The sequence below is a fragment of the Festucalex cinctus genome, chromosome 21, assembly GCF_051991245.1.
Source record: "Festucalex cinctus isolate MCC-2025b chromosome 21, RoL_Fcin_1.0, whole genome shotgun sequence".
Classification (NCBI taxonomy): domain Eukaryota; kingdom Metazoa; phylum Chordata; class Actinopteri; order Syngnathiformes; family Syngnathidae; genus Festucalex; species Festucalex cinctus.
The window spans coordinates 10333174-10352299 of NC_135431.1; the positions used below are offsets into that span (position 1 = coordinate 10333174).

The 19126-nt window shown below is 39.9% G+C and overlaps 1 protein-coding gene across 9 annotated transcripts in view; it reads right to left on the reverse strand.

Moving 5' to 3' along the window:
- The window catches only part of eva1aa (eva-1 homolog A, regulator of programmed cell death a), a 282265-nt gene that overhangs the window by 11073 nt on the left and 252066 nt on the right, over positions 1–19126 (reverse strand). The window contains exon 1 of one of the 9 annotated variants that reach the window (XM_077511028.1): positions 11430–11869. The exons of 7 other annotated variants lie outside the window; for them this stretch is intronic. In XM_077511028.1, coding sequence (XP_077367154.1) covers positions 11430–11433 — 4 coding nt within the window. In that variant the 5' untranslated portion in view covers positions 11434–11869. Of the gene's footprint in view, positions 1–11425; positions 11870–19126 lie in introns of those variants that run through there. One more of the 9 variants, XM_077511029.1, reaches the window with a different exon arrangement.

The following is a 19126-nucleotide window of genomic DNA, read 5'->3' on the forward strand; positions in this document are numbered from 1 at the left end:
TCCAAAATGTCTTGGAAAGATGCGCAATTACCATTCATTAGGAACAACAGCTTCTAGTCCACTTTTGGTAGTGCTCGTAAAAGTACAAGGACGCATAAAAAGAGCAAAGTAGTCAAATATACAAACATACAGTAATAGAAATGTACTGAAACATTAACAGTACAAAAACTGGGCTAAAAAGATAACGGGACTCACTGACAACTCAAACACATGATAAGAATACAGATTAGTCATGGTGTTAAGACAGAAAACTGATTACATTTCCAAGCCCTGAGGTCATTTTTGATACCATAACAACTTGGCGAAGTTTAGTAATTCTAGAAAAAAATATTCTTGACTACAACTATTCACAACCATGCTTTTTTTTCCCCCTCTCTAAGCCAATTTTGCTTAACCTTTGACTCTGCAAGTTCTGTACTCCAAAATAGATCCTGCCCTTTAGTAGCCATGTTTATATTTCCGATCCTTATTGGCTCCACGTGGGAGAGACGAAGCGACAGCCTGAGTCAGCTCAGTCTGGTTGCTTACAGTGTCTAACTGAGTCAACAAGGATGTGACCAACACTGATTCATCAAACTGTGCCGACCGTCTAAATTTACTACTTCATATCAGACTCATGACGTAATGGATTGGATGCTGCTGAAGCCATCAAATTTGGTGTCACTGACATGGTGTTGAGATGCGAGGTCATGGCGCGACTTTATGTGGCTCCAGCATGAAAGTGAGCAAGTTCAACGTAGAGCCGCAGTGACCCATGATTCAGAAATGAGGTTTCGCAAATCTGAACAAATCAACCGGCGAACAGATTGTGTGAAATCTTCCGCAGTCCATAAACAAGAATACACAGTTGATGACTTGGAAATAAAACCTAAGTTAAAAAAACAACAACAACTCAAAACATGGAAAATTCTGGTTACTGACTAAATGTGTTTTATTGATGGAACCAACGCCCATGAAGTTAATAAATGAACAAGACAAAAATTCCACAGATGTAGAGCAATATCATACTTTGATAATAGATTGAGGTCATGGGATGGTTATTTTTGTGCGCATGGTAAAGGTATGTCTGCACTTCATTCTCAACATATTTCACGGTGGCCAAAGAGGAATTTATTTTTCCACCCTTCAATAATACTGATGCAACACATCAGTAGACTTTATCATCATTTTTAAATGAAAGTAAACTAGTTTAAAACTGATTTTTTTCACAGAAAAGTGCATCTTGGGGGCAGATGCACAGAACAAATATTTTTTTAAATGAGAAGACTGTACAACCACAAACATGACAAAACTAGCCAAGTATTTTCATATGCAATCGTATACTTGTGTCCACAAAGGCTACAGAAAGGAAAGCAGAAACCCTATCACTAAACCCTGTGGGACACCACCCGTGTACACGGTGAAAAGAGATATTATTTACCGTCTCCTGTGGGATCTTTAGCGATGATGTCATGAATTTTTTTATCTCACCCTCTGGATTATCTGGAGAATTTTCGGATATACCTGAGAATATTAGATTTTCCCGCATACTACGGGATTGAACATCTAAGACCGTTTCCTTTAGCATTTTATTTTCCTTTTTAATCGTCTCCAACTCGGCTGTGACAGCGACGAGAGAGGAGCGTAGCTCGGAGTTATCGCATTGGAGATCGCTTACCTGTTGGCTAACGAATTCCAAACTTGCCTTTAATTCTTTGACGTCCTCGCGGATAAGACAGAGGACGTCAAGTTTTTTATTTATGGAATCCAGCATACTCACCGATACGTCGGCGGTTGCTAAATCGTCCGTGTCTGTTGACGAGTCATTTTTCCTTTTTTTTTTCGAAGGATTATCCCGACTGGCCGCCGGCTCATCCATCGCGCAGCTATAAAAATGATCGTCAATAAAACGTTCGAGGTCGTCCACACTGGATAATATTTCCGATCTTTCTTAGAAAAGAAAAAAATCGAATTTATCTAATCATTAAATTCGGGTTTAATTAGAAATATAAAGCTAATTCTATTTTAGCAGCAGAGCGCCGCCATGTTAGATTTTCCCAGTCTCGCTACCGGTCACGCGATAGTCACAGCATCTCGCGATGGGAAATGTAGTTCCCTGGGAAATGTAGTTTATTGTTGGGCGCTATTGTTACAACCAACTCTGGAAATAGCTATTTATAGGCGGCTACAAAGTACAGCTGTTAGCATTCGAAAGAGAATGGAGGACAGATGAGAGTGACAAATAGGCATACAAATGCTGCTATTGTGTATAAACACAACATACTGTAAATAGCAGAATGCCGTTTTCCATTCTAGAAGTGCCTCCTGCGGGTCCGACCGACACTTTGGCATAATCAACACTGATTACAGCTAGTCCACTTTATGTGCCGTCCCCGCCTCCTCCTTCTTCTTCTAGCCCTGTCCACTTAGCCACGGTCTTAAAACAGCTTGAGCCCCAACAGATGCTGATCGTGCCCCGAGGGGTCAATAGCGGAGCGAGAAGGCGTGAGGACACGGACACGGCAAGCGTGACTGATGCACAAGCTGCTACAGACCCCGCTGTAAAAGCCTTTAAGATAAATATCCTCTCGGCTTCCTCCTCTGGCTCCACTTTGGACTTTAACACTATCTTTAGGATGGGATAGGCCCATGAGAAAAATGTAAGACAAAAGAGCATGCAGTTACAAAGTTGATCATAACTGGTTATTCTACTGAAGAAAAGTAAAATACAGTATTTCAATCGTTACAGGCCCAACAGAATGTATATTTAAAAAGTCAAACAGTACTGATAATACCAAATCTAGACAAAGCGCAAATTCTGCAGCAATTGCGTGGGAATGCTGAAAAGCTGAATGCTATTTGTTGAATGCTCAGATTTGTGCTTATGAAGTACATTGGAAGATAAATTATGTGGAAAATTAAACATTTTTAATTGTGCGACTTTGGCGGTAGCTCCACAAATTGTTTTACTGGTGAAATACACTGTCAGTCTTTATCTCAAGTTGACTGCCCTGTTTTTAGTCAATCTGCACTTCTACCTTAAGAAGACTGCACAAGTCTCTAGTGTTCTCGAGTTGGTAAATGCAATTTGATCTGTGATCTTGTGATCTCTCTTTGGGGAGCACATCACATTCGACACGAAACAGACTCCTTGACACCTTAACCAAAACACTACACAGAACACCTTGCCGACATTTAGATTGAGTCCAGAGACAGCAGATGTACTGTAGGGGAGGCTGAAGAGAGATTCCGGAAGGGGAAGTAGACTCATAGCTTCTTGTATAAAAAAAAAAAAAAAAAAAAAGGAGTTTGTTCATGGAAACATCGAGTCCAACGCTAACTTATTAAAATGTTATTGTCACATGAGGTGAGTTAGGTCCCAGATGCCGACGAGACACGTGAGTTGGGAAATAGAGCCTTTATAGACAAAAATACAAAGTAAAAACAGAGAGCAGGGCTGGATTCAGATGGCTTCCTTGACTGAGAAACCTTGATTGAGAGAACAAGGCTGGATGCATTGAAGCAACCTCAAATACATGGAACAGCTTGCATGCTGCAAGAAATCTCGGCTAAGGAACCTCGACGTACTGACAAAAGGGTCAAAAGTTCTCTTGGTAGGTCAATGCTTCTATATTACAGAATAAAGGCCTACATGATAAAATAAGAGTGACTAAAATAGGACCACAGCAACTAGATAACAACTGGACAACATTAGTACATTATCAGCATAAGGGACATAGTAACTGCACAAGACTAGAGTGGCTAATACATCATCTTACATCATCATAAGGGACATAGTAACTGCAAATGCAACTGACAACATCAACATCATAACACAGTGAAACATTGAACTAAGCCAATGACCCAACCAAAAAAACAACGGCTAGGAAAAAAATTCTGATGGACAGCTACTTGAGTTTTACATTAGCAATTTGGAGAAATCTGTTTCCCCATACCATTCAAGTATATTTGAGTACTCCTCCACTGACCAGAGTGCTGAGAGCTAGCTTGTGTGTGCTTTGTCTGCTGAGCTGTAGCGTCCTGTCATGAGCCCAACTTGCGCTCCTTGGGGATTTATTTGTTTATCGGCCACAGATCTGCTTCCAAATGTAATGGCTTCTTTCTTGGCTCAACTCTTAGCAGAGTCCAGTCAGTCAGTCTGCAACTTTTGGCAAAATCCTGCTAACAGACAAATAATAAAACACCACAACCTATTTAGTAAGGCTGATAAATACAGTACGGTCTTTCTTTCAAATGGTTCGCACAGGGTCAAGGACATTCCAAAGAAAGGAAAGCGTGAAGTAAAGGCGGGAGAAGACCACCCCATTGATGAATAAAGGGTGACCTTTATGGGACAAATCTCACATCAACACTCTGTGAATACGTTTTATTAGGTGAATGAAAGACAGAAGACTCACAAATGGCACACATGGTTGCAGTCTCGAAGATTCTTCAACCTCTTCAAAACCTCTTGAAGCCTTTGTACTTTTACCAGGGAAGAAATCATTTTTGGCTACCTTCATTCAGTCCAGATTTGTACCTCTCGGAGCATTTCTGCTGAAAGTTAAGTCCATGTGGAATTGTCTCGGATTCTAGATGCATGTGCAAAAGCATCAAAGGTTGGATGCATGAGCATGGTACAAATAATCTTTGTTGATATCTTTATCCATTGGCGCAGGCTGTGAGCATGCCCACAGGAAAGCACAGAGGCCTCCCCAACAAATTGGCAGTCTGGATTTGCTTTAGTTTGTGGATGTTATAATAGAATTTGATTGAAAACAAACACACTGCCTGAGAAAGAGGTCTGCAGTGGGGGGTTGAGGGATGGAAAATTCCCATGTAACAGGGCTAACTAAACTAGAAATCAAATCAAACCAAACGAAGTAGAGGTCTAAGAACTGAAAACTGACCATGCAACTTGTTTTTCTCCTTCACCATTTTGTCGAAGCAAAAACGAACTGAGGGCTCATCCAGGCTCGTCGAGGCTGCTCTCCTAGTATGTTTTTAGTGGCCAAAAGCCAAGATCCAAATAGAAAGCAACTCGCTCGCGAATATACAAGTGCAATTGTTGGACTGACAAAATAACTACTGCTCTCATGCCACAACTGATCAACAAACTAATTGAGATGCCTGCTATGATAAAACACATCACATGAACAGAAGAAAAGTAGTTGAGCGTACTTTCAGGGGGGTGGATTGGTAGAGAATCAAATCAGTTCCAGGCCTCTAACAATAACCCAACACTTGCCAAGTTGGCATGTTTGAGAGATTGGATGTCTGTTTAAGCATCTTTCCATTCTTGACTACTGTGTATTACGTTCCATTCTATCCAGTAAGGAACATACTGTATTTGTTTATTTGTGTTACCATTGTAAAAGGTTTTCCAATTTCAGCATCCTTTTATTGGGTACTGGTCACAGTGGATTCAAAGATTCCCTGTTTACTCCATCACGATCACATCACATTGACTAACATGAATGACTAGCCCAGCGTACCAGCAACATGGCAACCTTCAACGTACACCTCATGAGTAGCAAAAACCTCTTTGGTATCAGGTTGCAGGCAGGAAACAGATGGCCTGCTGTGGCGGAAAAAAAAAGCCAAATGCCATAGAAGGAAAGCGTGAGTGACTCCTTTTCTCTTTTTTTTTTTTTGCTCCATCCTTCATCTTTTCATCCTCAGCTGGAAGGGAAAAGATGCGTGAGGCAGCCGTGGTGTTCGGGGACCAGATCAGAGGCTTCTGGCCAAAGATCATAGTGATGGAGTTCCCTGGGAGACTTTAAACCCAGCACGTCTCAAGTGACTAGGCCAGTAGCCTTTTAAAGACTACTGTACGGCAACCAGTTGGGTGACTGAATAGTTTGCGGCCCGATAGACTTATTTGGTGGCTTCCACCTTTATGTATAAAACAAGATTATAAAAATAGTGAGACAATACCCTACAATGTAAAAAAAAATGGGGAGTGATACTGAATTGGAAATTTCACTCAGAAATTCAAAGTAAATTTTACAAAGGAGAGTTTTTGGTACATTTTACCAATTTATTTTAAAAGGTTGTGGGTATGTTCCTCAACTATTGAGTATTTTGTTGTTGTTGTTTTTAAATAAACTGGTAAAATGTACTCAAAACACTCCTTGTAAAATTTGCTTTTGAACTTTCACATTTTTCGAGCAAATATTACTTTTTTTTTTTTTTTTTTTTTTTTAACGGCGTATCAAACTTTTAAAGATAAGGAATTTTCACGCTAATGTCTCTCCTTACCATCAGGAAGTACTGTAAATACAGGAGATCTTAATTCTTCTCTATTGCAGCTGCTCGTTAGCATGTGTCATTATGACTGATGTGTACACTACAGCATGGTCTTTGCAGCTCTGATACTGTATTTCAAGTTTCAAACCGCGGCGAGGAGAGCTGGAAAATCAGCATTCGTTGACCCCGAATTTGAGTAAAATCCTACTTCTTCCAAACAATCTTGTGACCTGTGCGTGGTCCAACCGGACCCATCAGCTGCTGATGACAGATAACCTTTCAACCTGAAACCAGGAACCATAGATCAATATTGACACGGGCCAAGTCGTTCCTTGCTGGGGGGATGCAATGACAAACGGTTTGACCCTGGATAAGCTAGCGAACCACAAAATGTTTATTTGAATTCCTTGTCTTGTTTTTCATCTGAATGTCCAACGTCAGACTGTTATCATTGCATTACCAATGAGGAACATTTCAAATGATTTCACTGTATCATGCAGAGAAAAGATTATGGATGCAATTGATTTGTTGATATCAGCTGCTCCAGAGTTCACTCTCAAGGCATGTAAGTGAACAAACATCACCTTTGCATCTCTAAGATATATAGGAAAAGACTTTATACACATCCCCAGAACACATTACATTTCCAATAGCGTACTAGACAGCACCAGATCCAAAAAGAGATGACCGCATGTTCTAACAGCTTGGTGCCTCCTGAGCTCCCTTCTTGAAGTCAAATATGATTAAATATATAAAGTACGCATGGCAAAGATATTACAGGTCCGGCACTAAATCCTGATACTCTGAAGAAGTTTCAAAAACTTTGTCGATAAAGATTTATTTACCCTAGACCACAAATTTTGGTATGGAGTTGCATGAAGCCAAACAGTCTGGTAGAACTGTATGTTTTAAAGAGTTATGTAAATAACCTCATATTGACATATACTAGGTTACATTTCCACTCCTTCCGAGCAAGCAGAGTTCTTGTTGAACATCTGCAGCATAGCATTCTCATTGCCCTGTAAAATCTTCACGCATCATTCGGCATGCCTGCCAATTTTGGCAACCTGAAATAAAACGACAAAAGCCACACGACTCAAAACGTTTTAATGGTTGACTCAACTTAAAAAAAAAAAAAAAAAAAAAAAAAAAACTACGCAAATTGCGGCTTTGTGTTTTCATTCAAATTGCAGCCTTTAATCCTTCAATGTGGCCTTTAAATTTTTATAGGAGGATTTCTGATGAAAGTTGAGTGCTTTGTTGATCTAACCCTAAAGTCTCTTCATCTCACAGTCTGTGAATCTCTTTTGCGTTCATAAAAACGATTAAATTATACAGCACAACTAACAATTACATAGATGATTAGTCTTACTTCTATGTATCAGCATAACCACAACTGTACACGTGTGTTTTACATACTTCATTGTACATCCTCCCATGACCGATGACCCTCTTCACATTTTCCCACCCTCACCCAATTGGCTGACCCCTGAATCCAGAAGGATCCAAGACTTTCACTTCCCCAGATCTTACCAGGAAATAACGCAATGAACCTGCATTCGAGTCCGGCATGAATATCGACATAGACACCAGTTCAAAAGGAGAGCGCTTCCTGTAAAGCATGAAGTTCACAGAGGACATAAAATTAAATAAATTAAGGAAAAGTTTACGCAGAATCGCAAAACGATCGTTGGCGCGTTTCCCGGTTTCAGTGAAAACCAAACCCTGAACTGGTAACTCATGCCCGATAACCCACTCTGTTGAAAACTAGAGGATGTATACATAATGGGGAAGGCTGGCGGCAGACAAAATCCCTCCACCCCCAGCAAGTTTTGGGGGGCTGGAAGTACATCTGCTTTGGCCATCAGTCAACCCCCCCTCGCATTTACCCAATAACTTAAGCGTGGAGTATTTTTAGAGAAAAAGAACACATCTTAAAAAAAAAAAAAGAAAAAAAAAAGTAAAGAAAGTCTTTCATGAATGCATGCTGAATTTCAGAACACACAAAACTGGAAACATGAGAACGATTTTTAAAACATCCAATAAAGAGTCGAGAAAAGATGTCTGGAACAGACACAGCTACAGTGCGCTTAGTTCAGTGCCAGGTTCTACTCCGACTTGCTAGAGTAAATAAAGATATTTGATGACAAAGAAGGAAAAGCTGCAACTGGATGATGACAGAATGAGCGATAAAATGTAAGGGTAATGCGAAAGGGGTGGTAATGTTGAGGCATACGTGTATTTAACTATTGCATACAGTTGATACCATTTTTTTCCCTGCACTTAGTGGTTAAAAAGTCACTTGCTCAGCTGCCAAATGCATGCCCAGGCAACAAGTAAATTGGGGTGGGGGAATGGTGAAGTTATCCTAAATGTAACATTGTATAGAAAAAGCAAAAGCGAGCACATTATAAATGTGAGGATAACTATGACATCATGTGATGGACGCATGCCAAAAATAGCCGTAAATGCTCAAATACTGCATTGAGTTTGGAAAGTCCTCACCCTGAACACATAGTTTTCTAGTGGACAGAATATGTAATATGCATTCACAAATATACTTTTGTAGAGACCCTCGTGCTATATAGCCTCCGGTTAATCTATGGAGCTGTGCAGTGTGTTATAAATAACAGACGGGCTTTCCTCACTTACTATTTTTTTTGTTTTTACAACTCAGTCGTCAGCCTTATCTAATGGCCAGGCACAGATTTACATGCCATTGTCGTAGACCTGGATCACATCTGTGTGTGTCTGTATGGACAGTACAGATGGAAAAAAGTCCAAGCGCCATTCTCCAATGTCATGTCATTTCTCTTAATCTCTGGAGGACATCACGAGAGCTAATCTGAAATAATAAACACATCAAAGTTTACATTCAGTTCATCAAAATGTGCTCATCAAGCCGACTGTTGTTTATTCCCGTTCTCGTTCCTGCGCCGCCAACTTTCTCGTCTCGTAACCTAAACCACAGACTAATTCATAAATTACTAACAAAGCGTCCCTTGTGGTTAGGGAGGAAAAAGGACTTGCAATAGTGTGCGGTGAGCACGTTCAGAGTCAACTGGAGGGAAACCTGGTTCATGGTGAGAGAAAGGCATAGAGGCGTCACTAAAAGAGAGCCACGTGTTGACAACACTATTCGGTTAGCCAATCAGACCATTTTTTTAGCTTCTCATACAGGATGTGACCTGGTTTTGGTCTGTCCTGTTTACGAGGGATGACGTGTTTTTAACGCGAGGTTCTTTTGGAAAAAAAACATGGGAGAATGCAAAGAAGTTAAGCAAGTGGAAAGATGCATAAAGTGCTTTCACTGTTGTCAGCCCAAAACAGTACAGTATTGCAAAAACCACGCAACACGGCGGCAGGGTAAGATACCGTTAGCAGGTGTATAAGCTAATGTTAGCATGAGTGTAAGATAACATTATAGTACTTTCACTGTTGTCAGCCCAAAACAATATTGTGAAAAGCACACAGCAACCAGAGCTCAGGCATGCATTGGCGGGAGTGTAAGCTAATGTTAGCATGTGTGTAAGCTACAGCGGTGGGTGCGTCAATGAATTTTGAGCGTCCGTCATTTGGCAATCGTCACCAGTCCGGACATCCTTCCGTCATTGTCAATCCGTCAATACTACAAGCCACAACAAACGCTAATCGTCAGTCCGTCAACGTTATTTTAACCACACTTCCGCCTGATATTGTTTGTTTACTTTTCTTTTCCTCACTAACACACACGAATACTACTGTGCACAGCCAACGGACTCAGTACTTCCCCTTTTTAGGACCCCTTAGCTTTTCAATAACCTGCCTGACGTAAATTAGTTGAGTTACAATGTGCCTGATCTAACATAAACCAACTGAGCACTAAACTAATGTTTGCATAAATGTGGCAATAATGAGGAATTGGAGGAGAACATTATCATTGCAGTCTATAATCGCCCAAGCTCTACAACACGGCCAACAATCATTGTTAGGTCAGAGCCAGACGAGAGAAGGCTTGGAGAATGGTGTGCAACAAAGTTAGGATGGTTAGTGTTTATTTACTTGTTTACTGCAATAGAAAGAGAATAGGAAAGAATTAGAACTACTATGCAATGTGTCAGTGAAATGGACATCTGTCTTTGACGGACTGTGAAGGTGCGCTGGTACCAACACGGTTCTTATGACTACATCCATGGATGAAAACCCGGTTCCGGCATTGCCTACTCTGTCAATTTCTCGACGTTTCTAGTCATTCATTAATCGCCAAACAAAATTACAGTCTATCATTGACCGATTGACGGACCTTTTGTCAATACTGATGGAATGTCCAACTCTGGTAAGCTTAAGATAGCAAGTGTGTAAGCTAACGTTAGCAAATGTTTGTCATTTCTAGTCACATTTTCCATAAATGTTACAATGACACAAATCTGCTTTACCAAGAAACAACAAGGATTGGTCATCAATACAGTCCGGCTGATGAGGTACTAGAACTATTACCTGGGTCTGTCAATAGAAAGTGGTTAAGGTCATGGCCAGTAGGTAGAGATGTGAATGATGTGACACTGTGAGAGCATGTCTTGAAATAAACAATAAACAGGCGTATTAACGCTACTGTTGGCACATTTAAAGTTATTTTGGCTTAAACTATTACCTAATGTTACTCTACAGTCTCCCTAGTGGGCTCATTCCTGCCAGTTTTGCAGACGCAGACGTTGCCTGTTAATATATTAATATAAAAATGACCTTTTTCAAAGAAATAATTACAGGCCCCTTGGGGATTTACCGCTCCATCAAGCTTCATAAAAATCATCCTGATCTCACTCATGCCGACTTTTGGCGAAGGAGGTATACTGTAAAATAGTGACTATTTGTTTGTGTTGAATTTGCGGTGATATCATCTCTTTAGACTCTCCTACGTTTACCTCATCTGTCCACAAGAGAAACCTGCAGTTCCCTGTCAAACCCTACTCCAGTGATCTCCCTCTCTGCTCATGTTACCTCCTATTTCAATGGAATCCTACAACACACACAATTAGCGTGCACACTCCAATTAACTTGTACTCACATCTTGAAAAAGCAAGCACCTACACATCCCCTAAGGTGACGCCAGACAAGCCATTTCAGAAGCGAGGACGCTCCGACATCCCAGACGAGCGAGGGCACACAACATCACACGTTAATCCCAGCGTGTTCAGACACAAGTCGAGGTGACACTTACGCACACATTGTTGAAAGGAAACACCTCCAAGGTCCAGGCAGCAACTTCCTTGACAAGGCACTTGTCAAACTCCTCTAGCTTTGAAAACAAGCTCTCACGTGAGTAGTCCAACGTGGGTCCGAGCAGAATGAAAGCAGAGCCCAAAAAAGGAAAATAAAGTGAGGCGGCGAGCGAGGGAGGGAACAAATGAATAGCCCCCTTTAAGAAGGTACGCTCCTTTACGGTGGCTCCTTCTCCGAGTACAAATTTACTTCTTATCCAGTGTGGAGCGAGAAGAAGCCGTCTTCTTCTTTTCGACTGTTACCCTTCCTTCCCCTTTCGAGTTAAAGCCGGCTTTAGACAACAGGAATGTGACAGCGCGAGAGGGAGAGAGTGAGGGAGGGAGTGTGTGTGTGAGAGAGAGAGTAAGAGAGAGGGAGGAAGCAGACATGAGCTGGACATGTAGTGGTGTTCACCTCCACAGCACACTACAGTGTTAGCAGTCAGAGGGATGTGGAAAGGGGAGGGATACTATGGGACGGGGGCTCTGTGTTTGTGTGTGTGGAAGAGAGAGAGGCAGCAGTGTGCAGCTACAGGAAATGACCTGAGGATTTCATTCAGATGAATTTGGGAATGTGGTGCATGTGCAATAAGGTCAACCGGCTAAACCGTACAGTGCAGAAAAATATTCGAGCACACCTCTATACAGTACCGCTCATTTTTTTTGTTTAAGTATTTTTTCATCAATTATGAGCAATTTGAGCCATCATGAGTCTCGCAACACCATTTAATGGATTTAATAGAAAGTGCTCGTCATAAAAAAAAAAAGTTTAACAGTCCATTCCATGACGCCGGTCGATCGTTTTATTCATTATCATTCGTACCTGTCAAACAATTGTAAAAACTGTTCACCAACATTAATGTACAGTGGCGGAGCCAGACTTTTATAAATAGGGGGGCCAGGGGTGGGGGGGGTTGGGGTTGGGGCAAGGATACTTCATCCAAAGATGATGCCAAATTTGTTTTCATGAAAATTAATTTCAATCGGAGTCTCTATCGATGTTCAAATATATTTAAGTACATATTAAGCACAGGGGACATTTTTGCACATAATGTGGCGTTTATTAAGAATGTATAAAATGTAAAAAAAAAAAATAATTCAGCACTGTTTAACTTGAATGAATTTGCACGCACACGCAGATACTGTATTCATGCAATTAAAGTACTTTTATCAACATAACATTATAATATGAACATAATGCAAATTTGTATTACAGTATGACTAAAGATCCTGTCTAAGTGCCAAACTCTCCTTGTCGTTTCATTTTCCACACACCCTATGAAAAATAAATTTATTACTCCAACTACTACTTCATTTACAACCACATAATTTATTAATGTGATTAATTAATAATAATGTTAATAAATCCTCCACTTATACCTCTAAATGCAAACGTCAGTTAGTGTCTGTTTGAACTTTCAACCATTGGAGGGTGCTATTGTATTGCATAACAACAACAACATACTTATTTTTAGCTTGCACAAAACTACGTTGCTTAGTGATGTCCGTCCAAAACAATCTATCTGAACTAGAGGTGTCAGTGGATTAAAATTTGTAATCATAATTAATCGCATTACTTCAATAATTAACTGACTATTAATCACACATTAATTGCACATTTTATATCTCAATTTATACCTACATTTACAATAAAATGTACAATTTCAATATGGTTTTATTTATTTTTTTAGTCATTGATAGAGTAATTTCATAACAATTCAATTAAAAAAAATAAAAAATTCATTGATAGAGTAATTTCATAACAATTCAAGAAAAAAAAGTTTAAAAAAATAAAAATAAAATATGTGCTGTACTGTAAAATCAAACCAAAGCGTGACTGATTTGTTTTGGTCATTTTTCTATCACTACAACATGGTATTGCATTTGTAAGACAATAGTGAAAGCTCAATGCTTTTCATATTAGGAGCTGCCTAATTTTTAACATGAAGTAACTTGTGAAATTATGCACATTTTTAAAACTGTAAAATACAACACAGTCCCCACAAATATATGCATTCGCGCTAGGGTTTTATTTTAAGTGAAATAGGATGTGCATTGTAAAATGACGAATATTTACTGCATAGGAACCAGAAACGACCGATGTGTTCTTTTCATATTAATAGCTCTGTAATTTTAAACAATAAGTAACTTGCGAGTTTCTGCACATTTTAAAAATTTTAAAATACAACTTGACGCCAATCCCCACACATTAGGCAGTATCATTTAATGTATTACTGCTAAATTGTGTTATAGTGACTCCTTTTTATTACGTCGGACGCTTTTATTTTGTTAAGTTCTCGGATGCGAGATGCAGCTGAGGCCGCTCTACTGTTACAGCGAACACAGCGGTAGTTTCACTTTCACCTTGATGAGATATTTTGTGGAGATGCTGAATAAAATACGCCTCACATTTAAAGATAAATAGGATTGGGCTCACTCCGACTGTCAAGACGGCGTCCATTCGGCTCTTTACTCTCACAGGGGTTTCTGAGTGCCCATGGACGCCTCTTGGTGCTCGATGCGAACGCAACGGCTAACCGAGTGCGTTCTTTCAAAGCAAGGCACGGGTGGTAGTGGTGAGACACAGTCCAAATGGCTCCTCCACCTATATTCTGCCCCTTAAACACTGTATTTTAGCTCCAGTGCATTTCTATTGGGTAGTTTTGACGTGGATGTTTCTACTGCGTGGTGACTAGAATTCCCTGAGTAGAGGCTTTCCAAATAAGGAGCAGTCGTTAATCGAGCGTTAAAAAAAAATAGTGCCGTTAAAGACACTTTAAGTTAACGAGATAATAACGCGACAATTTTGACACCCATAATCTGAACATAAAAGTTATTTTAAACAGTCACTCACGTCTCACAGGCAAACAAACATGATATAGCCAAACGCCAACATGCATTCTTGATGTGCCGGTGTTCAAGAGACTGCTCCTTAAAACAGATGATTCTCCTTCTCCAGACTCCTAGTGAGGTGGATTATAATGCTTTGTCGTAAGTAGCGCCAGCCACTGTTCAGGAGGGGCATAACAATTAGTAGGCGTCTTCTCGTCTGCTTGAAAAAAATGCTGGCAGGCTGCATCGGCCAGGCGTGCGACGTCACTGCGCCGGTGCCGTGATATGTCAATCATTTGGCGTCTGCTGGGTCCAATCACATTTCAGCAGGGGCACGTGCCACACATTAGGCAGTATCATTTAATGTATTACTGCTAAATTGTGTTATAGTGACTCCTTTTTATTACGTCGGACGTTACGTTCATGCCGCTGGCTCCGGCATTGTTAATGTAAACCAGGGATATTATTACAGTTTTGGAATTTTCATTTTAGTTTTTTTTTTTTTTTTTTTTTTTTTTTTTTTTTAGGTAGTTTTAATTAGTTTTCAGGGTGGTTCTGTTAGTTTTCATTTAGTATTTACTTGTGTGCAGTATTTAATAAACACCATGGTAAAATGAAAAAAATTGCACTTTTGCATCTCAGCTGAGTTAAATGGCAAAAAAAAAAAAAAAAGGAGGCGAGCTGAGCCATTGGAGCCAAAAGTCAAGCAGGCAAATTTGTCGCCTATAGGAGCGACATCATCTGAAGCCGCTTTTCTATTGGCTGCTGCTAGACGAAAGCACTTCTGTGTGACACACTTTCAAACGTCTTTCTTCCAGTTAATATCAAAATAGATATACTTAAAATCACATTTAAAATCATCCCCAAAGGCTCATGTATTAAATTCATGACCAAAGATGAAAACAAAGGACAGTTTTACTTAGTTTTGTAAACATTAAAATGTAGTTGCGGTTAATTTTTGTTTTTATTCTCTTTCGTTAACAAAAATGTTTTTTGATTTTTAATTTTTTTGTTAATTTTCGTTAACTAAAATTAACCTTGATGTATACACATAAAAGCATCAACATACTGGTCTTCCCTTGTTGAGGTTGCTCCATTGATGTTGCAAAAAGTCATAGAATAAGCTAACTTTGATGTTTTCCTCCAATAGAAAGAATGCAATCCAATTGATTGTGCCAAAGCCACAGAATGTGCATTACAGTGTACGACGGTATTTATCGTGAACTTTTGATTCTATGACAGTCAGAACATGTTTAAGACATTTGTGGTGCTGTAGAACTACTTAGAAACATTCAACATTTATTCCATGTGCAGATTTGCAGGGACATTTTGATGTATGCCCCACGGCTTCTTCACATAAACACACGTTCATGCACCCCAACACACGCTAATGCTTCCTTCTTAACCCACTACCCCACCCCCCCACCCCCATTCTCTTTCTCCATATTCATCCACCGCACGAAGAAAACTGAAACCAGCCACAAGCTGAAAAGAATTAGACTGCCCCCCAACTTGAACCCAGCCCCCACATGCTCCCAACAACTACCGCCACCTTCCCATTGAGCACGCACAATCGAAAACAAGGACACAGAAAGAGCAATCGTGAACCGAGCGATAGAACTGGCAGGAGGCGCTCTTGCGGGTTTGCTTAAGTTGCACTTTCAGGCCCAAGTATTCAGTTGCACATGCAGACATGGGAGAGATTGCGCGTGTTTATGTGCATACTTCTTTCACTGCATTTACTGTAACAATTGTGAACGCTCTTTGGAATTGCCATTTCTAGAACCGAGTAGACCAAGCCAAAACCACGCAATCAAATCAGGGCCAATACAAGATCTGTATGACAACATGATGCCTTTATAATAATTCCCAGTCTGAAGAGATATTGATTTAATATTTTTATTATAGAGGCTTGAGATGATAGAAGTAACCTGCAGCTAAATGTCTTGATTTTACCCCTGAATGAGTCAAAGCTAATTAGAACCAAGGTTCGAATAATTTTGGATGGATTTTTCACTTTTGTTTTTTTTAAAATAAGTTGATTTTAATTATTTTTTTGTTCTTCGAGCAGGTTTGTGAGTTTTTATTATTTTCAAAAAAGCTTCATTTTAGTGTAATTTTCATTAGTTTTAGTATCCATCAATCTATTTTCTTGACTGCTTATTCCTCACAAGGGTTGCGGGGGGTGCTGGAGCCTATCTCAGCTGCTTAACTTATTTATATTCCACTAACGCAATATTAACATTAGACTAGTGAGTCTGCATAGAACATATTGTCAATAATTTGGGGGGGATTGACTTCCCCTTTAATTATAATAATCTTGAACACATGTAACTGTCATGGTACTTATCCTGTAACCTGTGCCTCATCCCACACACTGTATGTGCAGTGCAGTCTACAGATAGTAGTAGCGCCCCAGCAAGAATCCCTTGTTTCTCATATTGTTCAGAGTGGTCACACAAAAAAAGTTTTCGTGATTACATCAACAGGCAAAGTGTGAGTGGAAGGACGGCGCAAGCAAAAATGAGGGCGAAAGCCAGAGGGGGGTGTAAAAACAGAGGAGGGAATTTAACACCTCTCGTTTCTGCCAAATCCACTTTGCCCCGAATTCATTTTAATTTAATTCAAGTGAAAAACGTTCCCCGAGGGCTCGTGATCTCGATCGAGACGTGGAACCTGAAAGCTTGAGTGTGACGAGAGTTTACTGGCGCACTTTTACGGCCGATTGGCAGGCGACCAGATACCGGATGACGACAGTCAATGAGAGGCATCGCAGGGCACACAACGGCTGACCTAACCTGCTGGCAAAGCACAATCCCCGCATGCCCCTGGCATCAGCAAATCGCCATGGCAACCCATTTGGCGCCTGCTGCTCCTCGCCCAGAAACTTTTCAGATGCTTAATTTTTAACTTTTGCCAAGAGTGGCTGGCTAAGCTTTATTGGAGTGTGTGCAAGTCGCACACGGGATGCCTTGTATGGGTATTGGCAGGCATCACAACAGATGCTATTAATGCAACACACACACAGGTCAGACGAGGTCACGTGTGTTTTCTCGCAGCGGTGTTCCTGAGCGTGCCAGCTGCGGTTGTTTTGTGCAGACTCAGGTTTGTGTTAAACGAAACTCATTCCTTTCTGCTCGCTAAAAATCAAACACACCAAGACAAAGGCAGACTTTTTCTTTTTACGCCAACTTTCATGGTTTGTATGACCGGAAGTGGACAGAGAGTGGGGTTGAACACACAGGCAGAAAACATTTTGATTCACTGGAATAAGTGCGATAGGTTTGGGCAACCTGACATGTTAGATTGAACACAAGGTGGGTGGTCGGGTTTTACATTTTCTCCAATAGCAGCAGCTAATGGAAATGGGACAAATCCAATTCACAACCAGCCATCATAACAACCATTTCAAACAATAGTAAAAAACCCCAAAAACAATTTGTTTTCACCTTTAACTATAAGAAGTGACAGAAATGCCAGCGCAACAACGAGAGGTCAGGTTCCGGACGAGCCCCCACTTTGGCATAACCTGTCTCAATGGCCAAGACAATATTTGCATATTAGGGAGGAGCTAAATTTAGCCTAGATTGTTCGCGGAAGAAGTTTGAAGAGACTGTTTTTTTTTTCTTCTTCTTCTCTAAAATCAAGCTTTAAGCTATAGGTGTCAACAAATTTGGCCCGCCATATGATTTATGTGGCCCATGATGACAATCTTACTAAAATATCACAATTGCTAATTGTCTTGACTTTATATATATTTTTTGTCTCTTTTAAAATAAATGGAGCAATAATTGAACTTTTTTTTTTAACTGGCTCTGATTTCAGAACTAATTAGCCATCAATTTATTGTGTAGTAATATGAGGTGAACATACATTTAAATGGATTCATAGTCATAACGGCCCTCTAATGTTGCCCGTGACAAAATTAGTTTGACATTTCTTAAGAATGTAGGCTCTTGTCTATGATGAGTTTGTCAATCTAAATTAGTTTATTTAAATTTAAACATTTATTTATTACATTTGTTTATAATAAATCATTTAATAAATACATTTATTAAATTAAAACAATCTAAATCTAACTAATAAATTAGTTTATTTAAATTAAAAAATATAAAATAAATTTCTTAAATTAAAAATAATCTAAATCTAACTAAACTAACTAAACAATCTAAACTTAATATAGGAGGCTTCAATTACGCGATCACGGTTGCAGTAATCCTGTTTTGGCGTATAAAAACTTTATCATTGGAAACGACAGTCGCTTCCAGGATGTTTTATGATCAGTTTCCCCTTCGATCATTATAACTAACTTTATAGTCCGTCATAACAAAACATAGCAGGCAGAACTGAAAACAAAATTGTTTCTCTTCTTTGACCGCGATTGGGAACGGTTTAAAAAACTTTATGAAATGCAACATTTTGAGGTTTGGACCATGTCAAGCAGCCGAAATCAGTCATGAAGGGTATTTTGCAGTGCTAACTTGTTTAAAAGTGTGAGACCTGACAGTTTTTTTTTTTAGTCTTGAAACTGATTCCTCAGCTTGGGTGCACAAGCCTGCATGTGCGGCATGATGTAAGATACTTAAAATCAAATCATGTTTATTCACACATAATTCTGCACTTAATGAGCATACGTTTCTGGGGGTTCCCCTCCCGCTTCAAGGGAGACTGATGTTTGGGGCTACAAGGCAGCGAGTAGTGACCGCACGTCCACACAAACGGGCCAGTCTAAACACCCTCGGGTTCTTCTTCCGACATTAAATTGTGGTTGAGAGCAGGAGGGGTGTGCGGTTTGCAGCAGTCACATGAGTACCTTGTGCAATGATTTG